This window comes from Trichosurus vulpecula, chromosome 2, assembly GCF_011100635.1.
Source record: "Trichosurus vulpecula isolate mTriVul1 chromosome 2, mTriVul1.pri, whole genome shotgun sequence".
In the NCBI taxonomy this organism is placed as follows: Eukaryota; Metazoa; Chordata; class Mammalia; order Diprotodontia; family Phalangeridae; genus Trichosurus; species Trichosurus vulpecula.
In genome coordinates, this window is record NC_050574.1 from 20,386,851 (window position 1) to 20,399,989 (window position 13,139).

Below are 13,139 nucleotides of genomic sequence, written 5' to 3' on the forward strand. Positions count from 1 at the left end.
ATAACCTGGAAAAATCTACATGATATAATGCTGAGTGAGTGGAGCAGAACCAGGAGAATGTTATACACAACCACAGATATATGGATTCTGTGATGACTAACCCTGATAGACTTCACTCTTCTCAGCAATACAAGGTGCAAAGACAACTCCAAAGGACTCATGATGGAGAGAGCTATCTACGTCCAGAGAAAGAACTATGGAGTCTAAATGCAGATTGAGGCACACTGTTTGATCTCCTTTTTCCCCCCCTTTGTTTTTTTGTTTCTTTGTTTGCTTCTTTGTTTGTTTTTGGTTTTGTTTCGTCTTTCTCATGATTCATTCCACTGGTCGTGATTCTTCTTTACAACTGGACTACTGTGTAAATAAGTTCAATGCTAAGTTATATGTAGAAGATATGTTGGATTCCATGCCATCTTGGGGAGGGAGAGGGGGAAGAAAATCTGGAACTCAAAGTCATGTGGTAATGAGTGTTGTAAACTACAAATAAAAAATCTTAGTTATAAAAAAAAAGAGGAGAGCTGAACCAGGAGAACAATTTATACAGTAACAGCAACATTGTAAGGACTAACAGTTTTGAAGACTCTCAACCAACCCATGATTCCAAAGGACTGAGAAGGAAGCATACTACCTACCTCCTGCCAGAGAGGTGATGGACACACATGTATTACACACACATGTTTCAACATGTGGGAATTTATTTTGCTCAACTGCACATATTTGTTAGAAGTGTTTTTTTTTTCCCTAAATGCAAGAGGGGTAAAAGAGAGAGAAAATAAATGCTTGTTTTTTTTAAAGGTATGTATATATGTGTGTTTTTTAAAGATTTCTAGATTTTATAAAGGCATACATATTTATTAAAATACATGGTTTTAAAGTTTAAGATTCATACTGAAGAAAATTAAAGCAATTGACAAAGAAGTTTACATATGAGTAATGGGACCTGCTGGCAACAGTAAGTGCTAATTGTAAATTGCAAATTGTATTGCCTTCCTGTGTCATTTTCAGAAAGCCTGGTTTCCCAGCCTCCCAGTCAGGATAGTGTTTCTGTAGAGATGAAGCACTTTTCCAGAGATTATCAGCTAATAATATCTTTTGAATTTGGCTTTCTAGGTTGATTTTTTGGAGAATTATGGTAGAGAGAGGCTGGAGAGAAAAGAGTTATTTCTCTCTCTTGTGCCATACGTGAAATTGGTGTTGAATGGCACATCCTAGTCAAATTTGTAAGAATATGAGTCATTCCCCCAATTGATAAATGTTCAAAGGATATAAACAAGTAGTTTTCAGAGGAAATTAAAGGTATCTATAATCATATGAAAAAATGTTCTAAATCGCTATTGATTACATAAATGAAAATTAAAACAATTCTGAGGTACTGCTCCATGCCTATCAGATTGGCTAATATGACAGAAAAAGAAAATGATAAATGTTGGTGAAGATCTGGGAAGATTGGGACACTAATGCACTGTTGGTGGAGTTGTGAACTGATCCAACTATTCTGGAGAGCAATTTGGAACTATGCCTAAAGGACAATCAAACTGTGCACACCCTTTGACCCAGCAATACCACTACTAGGTCTGTATACCAAAGAGATCAAAGAAAAAGGAAAAGGACCTAAGTGTACAAAAATATTTATAGCAGCTCTTTGTTGCAGTGTCAAAGAATTGGAAATTGAGGGGATGCTCACCAACTGAGGAATGGCTGAACAAGTTGTAGTATATGATTGTGATGGAATGCTATTGTGTCTAACAAATGATGAGCAGGATATTTTCAGAAAACCTAGGAAGGCTTATATGAACTGATACAGAGTGAAGTGAGCAGAGCCAGGAGAACACTGTACACAGCAACAGCAACATTGTACGATGATCAGCTGTGAATGGCTCAGCTTCTGTGACCAAGACAATTTCAAAGGACCCGTGATAAAAAATGCTCCAGAGAAAGATCTCATAGAGTCTAAATGCAGATCGAAGCAGAATTTTTAAAAAAAGAACCAAACAACTTTTTCTGGTGTTTTTTTATGAGGGGGCAAGTCTGTGTTTTCTTTCACAACATGGCTAATATAGAAATATATTTGGCACGACTGCACATGTATAATCTATATCAAATTGCTTGCCTTCTCAGGGAGAGGAAGGAGGAAGTGAGAGAATCTGGAACACAATATTTTACAAAAATAAATGTCAATGTTGTTTTTACATGTAATTTGAAAAAAAACAAATTTTTTGTAAAAAAGAGAGCCCATCACTGGGGGCCTTTGGTGAGAGCGGGGAGGAAGGGGAAGAGAACAAGCATTTACTAGGTACCTACTATGTGCCACACACTTTACAAATATTTCATTTGATCCTAGCCTCCTGGAAGGAGACTAAAGTACTCTAGACTGTGGTATTCTATGACACATGAGGACCACACATACTTCTTACAAAAGGGCAACCTTCTTGCTCAATGGAACATTCATCTACACTACTTTTTTTTTGGCTGGCAAGAGCTCTGCCCCACAGCCATGCCACTGGGGCAAAACCTTTTTATTGGTATTTACAAGATAACACAGTGGACAGGAGCTTCCAAGGGAGGCCAGCTGAGCTGGTGCCCTCTGCCTTCCCACCCCACTGGGGCACGAGTGGCTCCCTTTCTCCCCGCTGAGGTGCACATGGCCTTAGCCGGAGGGCAGGTCTGTTGTGAAGTCAAACTCATCCTGGCCCAGCCAGAGCTCGGGCAGCTCACCAGCTTGGTCCAACCCCAGCTCCACCACCAGGGACATAAGTACCTCCTCATCTATGGGGTCAGAATCAAGGAGGTTGGAGTTGTTGACCTCAGTAGAGGCAGTCTCGGACTCTTCAGGCTGACTACCTCCCACAGATCAGGTTGGCATGGGTGTTTCCTCCTATGGAGGTTCTGTGCCAGGCACCCCCTGGTACTGGCTATTAAGCTTCTGTAGTTGCATACTGGCCAACAAGGGGGACTATGTGTGCAAGCTGAAGTGGGGTGTCTGTGAGGAAGGGGATGTTGCAGGTGAGGCTGGGAGTCCCCATGAGGTCAAACAGGGTACCTCAGGGGATTTGTTCCCATTCATGCCCACCCCAGAGTACTGAAGGAGGCTTCCAGCTGTCCACTTTTCTATGCTTGGCTTTGGACAGACCAGAGAGCTCATCTCTTGTATATGGAACCCTGTTTGCTTGGGGCCATGGAGCCCAATGCTCCTGTCAGCCTACTGGAGGGGCCAGCCTGGTGATGGTCTCCTCCCCAGGGGCTCCCTGTCCTTCCCGGGAGCTTCTTCTCAGACTGACGGACCGCCAGACCCGCAGCGATACGCAGGCGCTCGCTCCGCGGGGTCGCTCACTGGCAAGCCCAGCACCCGGCGATGGCTCTCACCTGCACCCCCTGCTGAAGTGGCCGTGGCTGTTGCTGGTCAGCTCCGGGCGGTGCCCCGGGGAGCGGAGCGTTTTATACCTGGGAGCCTCATCTACACTATTGTTGTCATTTTGTATATTGCTTTTCTGGGTCAATCAATTAACAAGCACCAATAAGCTCCTACTATGTGACAGGCATTGATCTACGTTTTAGGAAGGTAAATACAAAGAATGAAATAATTCCTACATATATAAATAGAGAGAGAGCATATACAAAGAAAATAAACACAAAATAGGGCTAGAGGACATTAGATTTTAAGGTGTAAAGAAAGACTTCATGTGAAAGGTGATGTTATGAGCTGGCTCTTGAAGGCAAAAAGGGATTCTATAAGGTGAGGGTGAGGAAGCGTAGAATGGCCAGTGCAAAGTCATGGAGATCAATCAATCAGTTAACATTATTAAGTCCTACTATGTGCCAGCCACTATGCTAAATACTGGGGATACAAAGAGATGCAAAAACCAGACCTTGCCCTCAGGGAGTTTACAATCTAATGATGGGAGGCAGCATGTCATGTGCGAGGAACAGAGAGAACTGGAGGTTAGGACCGAGTTCAGCTGAACGAGCTGGCTTCAGCACACCTCTGGTTGGAGTTGTGTTGGTTTTTAGAGCCATATAAGGCATGAAGTACAACTTGTACAGAGATAGGAGATGGAAAAACCAGTTTGATGGGATAGATGTGACACGTAGTGCTCCAGAGTATGGCTCAAACCAGATTAAAATGTAATTGCAAAAAACATAACAAGACAAATACAAATATGATAGAATGGAGATAATATTATACTTTAAAACTAAGTCAATGTGCAGCCCACAGGGATCCTTAGGCATGGATTGGCAGCCCCTGTTTCTATTTGAGTTTGACCCAGCTGGACTAAATGACCTCTGGGATCCCTTCCAGTTCTGAGACTCTGTGATTCTGAATGGACTAGGTTAACACAGAGACTGATGGATGGGGCAGAGTGCAGAGAAGTTTGACTAGTCAGAGAGGGACCTGCCTTGGGAGGGCCTAGGCAGAGGGAATTTAGATTGTGTGTGATGGGCAGTGGGCAGACATTGTGAGTTCTAGAGCATTTAAGCAAGGCAAGGTAAGAGAGCCCCAATATCTACCTGTAGCCAATTGTGGAATTTTCCCACAAACAAGATCTCAGGAAAATCCTATATAAGCACAGAAAACACTATGAGTTTAGTTTTTGCTAATTGATAATTAGTAATCATTGGGTTCCACATAGGGCTGAAATTTATTATGTAGGAAAGAGAGTTAGACTCAGCAAATACATAGAATAGTTTACTGATTTTTGAAGTGTAAATGCTCACACTGAACATTTAACGATTAGTTCTCACAAGCCAAATGACCTGGCTTCTGGTTGGAGTTGGGTTGGTTTTTAGAGCCATATTTTCTTCAAGGCAGTTGGGAGGCAATGAAGTTTTTTGAGCAGTGTTTGAACACAGTTTGAGCAGAGTTGGAGCACACGCTCAAACCAGTATGCTTTAGGAACATTATTTTGCCATCTCTGCAGAAAAAATGGATTGGAGGGGGAAAGTAGAAGAAGGGAGATGCGTTAGGAGGTGATCACAGTAGTCTAAGGGATAAGGACTAGATCTAGAGTTGTTGTTCGTCCTTCATTTTTGAAGAGAACCAATGACATCATGGGGTGATGTCTTGACTCATCTGTGGATTTAAGTGAGGCATACTTCCACAAACTCGTCAGACTCAGTCTCTCTTTCACAATCATCAAACTCCAGTGGCAAGACAAAAGTCAGGATGACGAGATGCCCATCAATTAGAGAATTGTGATATGTTAATGGAATGGAATGTTATTCCCCTGTAAGAAACAACAAATATAAGAATTTCACAGAAAAACAGGAAGACTTGTGTTGAAGTGATGCAGAGAAAAAAAAGTAGCATCAGAAAACAATATATGTAGTGATTACAATAAGATAAATTATAATCCTCAGAACAGTTGAAAGCTGATAAATTAGAAGGAGTGATCTTGGTCCTGGAAAACAGAAAATGAAACCTCTCTCAGGAGAGGGGTAGGGGACTATGGGGGTGGAATGTGGCATACACCATCAGCCACGGTTACTGAGTTGGTTTCCTTTCCTTTTATTTGTTAAAAGGAAAGGCTCAGAGTCAGAACACTTAGAGGAAGTTATCCTAAAACAAAAACAGAAGGCAACAATAACACTTTTTTAAAAGAAAAAATTTCACCTGTCCTTCAAGACTGAAGTCAAAAGCCATCTCTTCCATGAAGCTTTGCCTGATCTTCCTTGATTCCCTTTCCATCACCTCCCCCACCCCAATCGTGCACCTCTCCCCATGATATCTTTTAACTTCCTGCCCAGAGTTATATTCATATGTTACCATGGCTTCCCTCCCATCTTAAATTGTAAACTCCATGAGGACAATAACTGTATCTTATCTTCCTATCCCCAGAGAAGGTACCCAATAAATATTTTTTTAACCTTGAATGAATATTCAGAAGGCCAGGGTTCAAAACCTCCCTTTGCTGTTCATTATCCTATTGTGACCTTAGACAAATCATTTAGCCTCTCTTGGCTTCATCTGTAAAATGATAAAATTGAACTGGATAACCGTTAAGGTCCCTTCCAGGTCTGAATTTGTGATCCTATTTTGGCACACACATCCCATTAATCTGAAGTTGTGGGGTCTCACATAATGCACAGAAAAGATGCATTATTCCATCCATCTTCACTCCAGTCTGATTTCTTTTGAGCCTGCTCAGACTTCTCTGGGGCTCTCCTTGACAGAACTCTAGGCATCTGCCCCGGGCATTGTTCCTGTGCAGGGGGTAATGATGTGTAGATGACCAGCAGCTCTGGGGCTGTCTCATTCTTAGTTTCTGTCAGGTAAGCCAAGGGCAGAAATCATGCAGTATATCTTATGTCGATAAAGCATCAAGTGTGTCTTATCAACAGCCATAAGAGCGAGGAAAGTGTGAAACCAGCAGGGGCCATAGGACCGATGGACTATGTTACCCAAAGTAATAAAGTTGCCACTGTCTCTATTGTACTAGAAATAATGGGAAGCAGGGCACATTCCCTGAGTGCTCAGCTAGGAGACACAGGGACACCTGGCCGGGGCAGTGCTGCCAGAGGAAAGATGGAAAAGCAAGAGATGGAGACTTTGCCACCTGAACCACTCAGGAAGGGGGTAAGTCCCAAGTCCAGGACACTTGCCCCCTTCTCCAGCAGATCGAGGGCCCTTCCAAGGCTAAGACTGAGGACTTGGGAACAGCTACCTTGCTTCCTGTAGGGAGACAGAATCACAGAATCCTGGCTCTGAGGCTCAGAGGTCGTTTATTCCAACTTTCCCATTTTACCGGTAAGAAAACTGAGGCCCAGGAATATTAGGTGACTTGCCCAAGGTAGGAAGGGGGCAAAGCTGGCATTCAAATCTAAATCTTCTGGCTCCAAATCTGGCCCTTTTCCCATCATGCCCCCTACGGAGATGAGTAACTGGTTAATGCTAGCAGAGGTCTCTGGGGGCTGCTTGAAATTAAGAGTTTTTCAAAGGAAGAAGGGACAGTCTGACTTTAGTTATTAGGATACCCTGGAAGAAATAGAAAACCAGTTACCGTGGGGACAATAATTACTAACTGTGATTATACCAACGGAAACTGTCCACCCAGCACAAAGCACACCAGCCTAGACCGACCGTACAGAGTTGCCTAAAGCCCAAAGGAGTTCATCGATTTCCCCGTAGTCACCCAGCTTGTAAATGTCAGAGGCAGTGCCGAAGTCGGGGTCCGACCCTAAGTCTGGAATTTCCTTTCCTCGATCACACTGCCTGCCTGTATGACAATTGGTGTGCTGATAGCGATGATAATAAAGAAACGAGGCGCTTCCATCCCAACACAGCCCGATTCTATTACAAAAGCGTTTTTACGCACCTGTGTCTGCACAACAATAAATACGAGAGAATATTTGCCCCGGAGGGACTCTGTGCTACTTGACTTCTAAAACCCAAGAGGGTCTTTTCTTTATGGAGGGACAAGCTGTGTCCAAGGAGGGGGGACAGTCTGTGTCCGTGGAGGGGGACGGGCCGTGTCCGTGGAGGGGGGACGGGCCGTGTCCGAGGAGCGGGCTTGGGCTGTGTCCGTGGAGAGGGGATGGGCTGTGTCCGTAGGATTAGCCCTGTAAAGAGAGGCGCGGGGAGGGGAGAAAGATGGAAAAATCTAAGTAGAATGTCTCTGGCTGCCTCTGGCATCTATGAAAAGACCTGGGAAATTGTGTGGTCTGAGAGGAAGAACGCTGGATTCGAAGGATGTCCAGGAGAATCCCAGCACTGCTACGGCGTGACTTTGGTCAAGTCATTTCACTTTCCCTGCCTCCCTGTACTGATATGGAAAATGAGACGTTGGATTAAGCAGGGGTTCTGAACCTGGGCTTTGTGATCTTTGTTTTATACATATTTTGATAGCTGGATTTCAGTGTAATTGGCTTGCTATCTATCCCATGTATTTTATTTTATTCATTTAAAAAGGGAGACTTCTGTAGGCTTCATCCGGCTGCCAGACGGCTCTATGACACACACACACAAAAATCTTAGAACCCCTTAATGAGAAGATCTCTGTATCTATGGCCCTATGACATGTTGCTTTAGAGGCACAAGTTAGGAAAAGCTTTCCTGACTCCCTTTATTCTTCCCCTCCTCCTTCCCCTTCCCCCACTCCCCAAACCAGCCTGTGAGGATACAAAAGTGCCCTGTGCCCCCAACCCTGGCTGGATCAGTCCTTTTCTTCTACAGAGGCTCACCCCTGTGCTGGCCCTGGTGACCCTGGCAGCTGCCTTCGGATCTGCTTTCCAATATGGCTACAACATCTCCGTGGTCAACACACCTCACAAGGTGGGCTGGGGCCCAGCCTGGGGATGGCATGAGGTCAGGGAGTGAATGGAAGGAGAAGAAAGGGCTTGGGGGAAGTGGGAACTTGGATGTCAAACTAAGGAACCCTTGTGCCCTGAGCACCTCCCACAGGCAGAATCCTCCAGTGGCCACTTCAAAGAGTGGGAATTAAACACAGGTAATAAATACCGAGAAGCCATAATCCTTGCCTTCAAGCCACCCCACCATGATGAATGGGGAGTCTTTTAATGTTGTGTGATTACTGTGGCAGTAAGAGGCTGGGAAGGAAGCCTGCTTGGTGAGGTGAATGGAGTCACCCCAGCAGATCAAATCACCCAATCTGAGGACGGGAAAGGACTTCAGAGGTCATTTAGTTCACACTCTGACTGACCAGGACTCACATCTACTATATCCCCAAGAATTGGAATGTCCCCCAGCTTGGGGACAGGACCTTGTTTGTCTTTTTCTCTTTCTATCAATCAACAAGCATTTATTAAGCTCCCATTCTGTGTCAGGCTCTGTGCTAGGCACTGGAGATACAAAGACAAAGACAAAATAGTGCCTGCCCTCAGGGAGCTTATATTCTAATAATAGCTAATAATAATAGCCAGCATTGATATAGCTCTTTGAGATTTGCAAAGTGCTTTACAAATATTATCTCATTTGAGCCTCACAATAAATCTGGGAGATAGGCACTATCTTGGCTTTAAAAGATGGGGAAACTGAGGCAGAGAGAGACTAAGGGACCTTCCCAGGGGTGGCATAGCTACTAAGTACCTGAGGCCATATTTGAACTCAGAGCTCCTTGACTCCAGGTCCAATGTTCTGTATGCTCACTGTGTCACCTAGATTTATCCGTATTCGGTTGAGGTAGACACTCTGTTGAGGGCAGGCATTGGTATGTGGGGGGGGGGGGCCGGGTTATTGTTGCTTTTCTTTGTAGCCCTAAGTTCAGCACCTTTCATTGTGTAATGAACGTACAATACATTCTTATTGACAACTCACGCTCCCATGACAGTCCAGCAATCTGTCCCTCTCAAGATGCTAATGTATCACTCAGGGGCTGCAGGTATTTTTTCCAATGTTACTGATCTGAGTCCCCATCCCTGTGTCAATTCCCCTGCTGTCAATTGCCAGAGATTAGCACCTTAGCCCCATAACCAACTAATGTAAATTAGCTTTTGCAAAGTTATATTTACTGCAAAGATACTGAAAGAATCGTAGTGTAAACATTTCACCTAGAGGTACAATCTCGCCTATAGCATCTTGGTCCCTGGGGAGAGTGAGTTCAAACTTAAATTCACTTCCCAATGTACCATAGCAGATGGATGAGTTCTCATCTCAGCTTCTACTGGGCAGGGTCCCCCAGCTCAGTCCTCAGGGTCTTGTCACTGGACTGTCTGGCTACAAAGTTTAGTTTGGACTCAAGCTCTTAGACCTTTGGTGACTCGAATCCTGCCATGGGCGTTAGCTCCCGAAACTCTACTGGCTCATCATTCTAACTTTTTGAAGCTCACAAAGTCAGAGCTGTCTTCAATCCTCTGGCTAAAACCAGGAAAGAGCAAACAAAAAACAGTGAGGGACAGAGGACCACATTCAAAGGTCACAAGTTGTGCCTGAATGGGGAGAGTCTGGTACCTCTTCCCTTCCAGAGGTTTACCACAGCTCTCTCTCCTCAAACACGACCAGGGAAGAACTCCAGAGCCAAGTGACTCACAATGGCTGGTTAGCCACTTTTGAGTACATGTCTGTTTCAGATCCATAGGCAATCAAAAGACTCCTCTTCACAATGTGCTTACTGGGCTGGAACTAGTTACAGAATGTTGGTAAATGGTACAAACTAGGAAACAGGGCCTGCCTTCAGGGAGATTTCTTTCTATAGTTTTACATCATTACATATCATCATGCCTTTCTAGAAGCAGGGCCCCCAGCCTCATGGGGATTGCACAGTGTGTGCTCACTGTCTCTCCCAGTTACATCCAGGGATGTAAAGAATATAGGGGCAGTTGGTGGTGCAGTTTGTCCTGACAGCCAGCTGAATCTGGTCCCTGACAATTTGTCCCCAGTGCCCATAGTTCTGACCACCCTTCAAATACATGACAACGCTTTTGTGTCCACCCGAAGTCCTCTGCTCTACCAACTATACATCCCCAGTTTCTTCATCTCATCCTCCCTTTTCCTTCACCAACCTGGCTGCCCTACTCTGGACATGATCTAGTTTATCAGTGCCCAGACTTGAACATTGTACTCCAAATGTGCTCTGCCTGAGGCAGCTGGGGGCATAAGGGCTATAGCATCAGGCCTGGAGTCAAGACGGTCCAAGTTCAAGTCTCACCTATAAGCTTACTGACTGAGTGTCCCTGGGCAAGTAAATTCACCTCTGTCTGCCTCAGTTTCCTTATCTGTAAAGGGAGAACAATAATAGTTCCTTATTTCCCAGGGTTACTGTGAGGACCAAATGAGATAATAATGGTAAAATGTTTAGCACAGTGCCTGGTGTATGCGAGGCACTTAATAAATGCTTGTTTCCTAATCAATTAACAAGAATTTGTTAAGAGCATACTATGTGCCAGGCACTGTGCTGGATCCCAGGGACATAAACTCAAAGAACAAAACTATCCTTTCTCTCATAGAGCTGACATTATAGTAGTCTCTCATTACTTAATATTCACACCGGATTTTGGATCCAAAACAATAAAAGCCTTGTTTGTCACTAGACTTTGGCCTGGATGAGTCCTGACTGCTTAAAAAAAATAAAATCCACCCTCCAAGGATTTACCACTGCCACAGATATGCTGAAGAATGGACAGCACATCCTGGAAGCAAACAGCCTAACTCCAACAAACATTTATGAAGTGCCTACTGTGTGCACAAAATCGGGGCAGCCTGGCAGACTAGACATAGGAGGAGGGGGGCTTTGGAGCAAGAAAGAAAGAAAGGGGTTAGTTCTTTACCCCTTACTGTACCCCTTCCCTTCACATATACATCAAATTACTTTGTATTTACTTAGCTTTTCCTGAAGAGAACGTAATCTCCTTGAGGGCAGGACCCATCCCATATTTAATTTCTGTATTCCTAACCACTAGCACAGTGCCCAGTCCATGGAAAGTACTTAATAAATGCTTATTGGTTTGATTTATCCAAGTCATGCCTTTGATCCATATGGGCTGGATGAGCATGGCCACTTAAAAGACTACCCCAGGCAACTTCATAAGACTTTGTCATAATTGTGAGGGGCTGTGTGCTAACACAGTCAAAAGGGCATGGGCTTTGAAGTCAGAGGACCAGGATCTGAGTTCCAATCCTGCCTCTCCCACTTCCTACCTGTGTGACCCTGAGCAAATCAGTCAGTGAATCTCTCAGGGTTAACTGGGAAATAAAAGCTTTGGACCAGATGACTTATGAGGTCCCCAAGAGCTCTGGATCTATGATCCTGTGAGTTGCCAGTCTGTACCAACAGAGGGAATTTTCACACCAGGAGTTCCCCACACAGTGAAAGACTCTGTGCTGGGAGCAGCTAGGTGGTGCAGTGAGTTGAGCACTGGCCGTGGAGTCAGGAGGACCTAAGTTCAAATCCAGCCTCAGACACTTGACACATTTACTAGCTGTGTGACCTTGGGCAAGTCACTTAACCCCAATTGCCTTGCCTTCCCCCTTCAAAAATAAAGACTCTGTGCTGGACATTGAGGACACACACAAAGACAAACATGAAACTGTTCAAACCCCCAAGAAGCTTACATTCTACTCCCAAAGAGAAACTCCAAAGACACTTTGAACAATGGCCCTGTGGTTGAATAAGCGAGTCACCTCCCAAGAAAATTGCTTTGAAGGGAACTTCCTTCGTTTGTTGTGTGAGGTTTGGTCTTATTTGTTGTGGTTGTTTTTAAAGAAAAATCAGTCTGACTCCTCTGTAGTCACACTTTGTGAGAGGGGACAAATTGGAAACATGGAATTGGCAAATATATAGCAACTCAAAGTTTGCAGAGAATTTTAAATTAAATTGACACTCCATGAGGTAGTTATGGCAGGCATTATCATTATTATTATTCCTGTTTTAAAGATAGGGAAAATGAGGCTCAGAAGCATCATGGCTTGTCCATATAACTAATAAGTGTCAAAGAGGGAAATTTCAACCCAGGTCTCTCTTGACTCTAAGCCCAGGGCCTTTTTCTTTCATTCATTCATTCAGCAAGCAAGCATTTAAGTGAGTACTACGTACAAGGCACTGGAAATGCAAAGACAAAAGTAAAATAATCACTGTACTCGAGGAGTTTACATTCCTCTGTGTGTGTGTGTGTGTGTGTGTGTGTCTGTGTGTCTGTGTGCATGTGCCTGTACACATCACATTTATGGGGAATAAGACATGACTAATGTCTGCACAAATGAAGATGTTCAAACTACAGGATGTTTACAAAGTAATGTGGCAAGGAGGGTCTTAATGACATGAGGACATCAGGAACTGGAGCCGATCCTTGAAGCAAGATAAGTGGATGAGGAAAGGGCATTTCCTGGTAAGGGGCACACTCTGTGCAAAGGTTTGGAGAGGGGAAATAGAATATTGCATATGGGGAAAAGCACAGCATCCCACTGCTTTTCCCTATACTAGGTTCTAGGATCATGGCATGAGCTGATGAGAGTGTCCACATGTGGCTTGTCCAGCTCTAGTGAGCTACGGTTTGAACCATAAATGCCATCTAGTGAGATCCTCTTCATTAAAATTCCTTGGGTAGAGACTGGATGGCCAATACAATACAATCCAACAAGCATTTATTGAGTGCCCACTACATACCAGATACTGTGCTAGGTGTTGGGGATACAAAGACTGCATGGTTTATCCTAGAAGTGGTAGGGTGCCAATGAAGTTTCTAGATCAGAA

The 13,139-nt window shown here is 44.2% G+C and overlaps 1 protein-coding gene across 1 annotated transcript in view; it reads left to right on the forward strand.

Moving 5' to 3' along the window:
* Nucleotides 1-6,520: 6,520 nt before the first annotated feature.
* LOC118838937 (solute carrier family 2, facilitated glucose transporter member 7-like) overlaps nt 6,521-13,139 on the forward strand; it is a 28,898-nt gene continuing 22,279 nt past the window's right edge. The window contains exons 1-2 of the mRNA XM_036746320.1: nt 6,521-6,571; nt 8,168-8,266. Coding sequence (XP_036602215.1) covers nt 6,521-6,571; nt 8,168-8,266 — 150 coding nt within the window. The remainder of the gene's footprint in view (nt 6,572-8,167; nt 8,267-13,139) is intronic.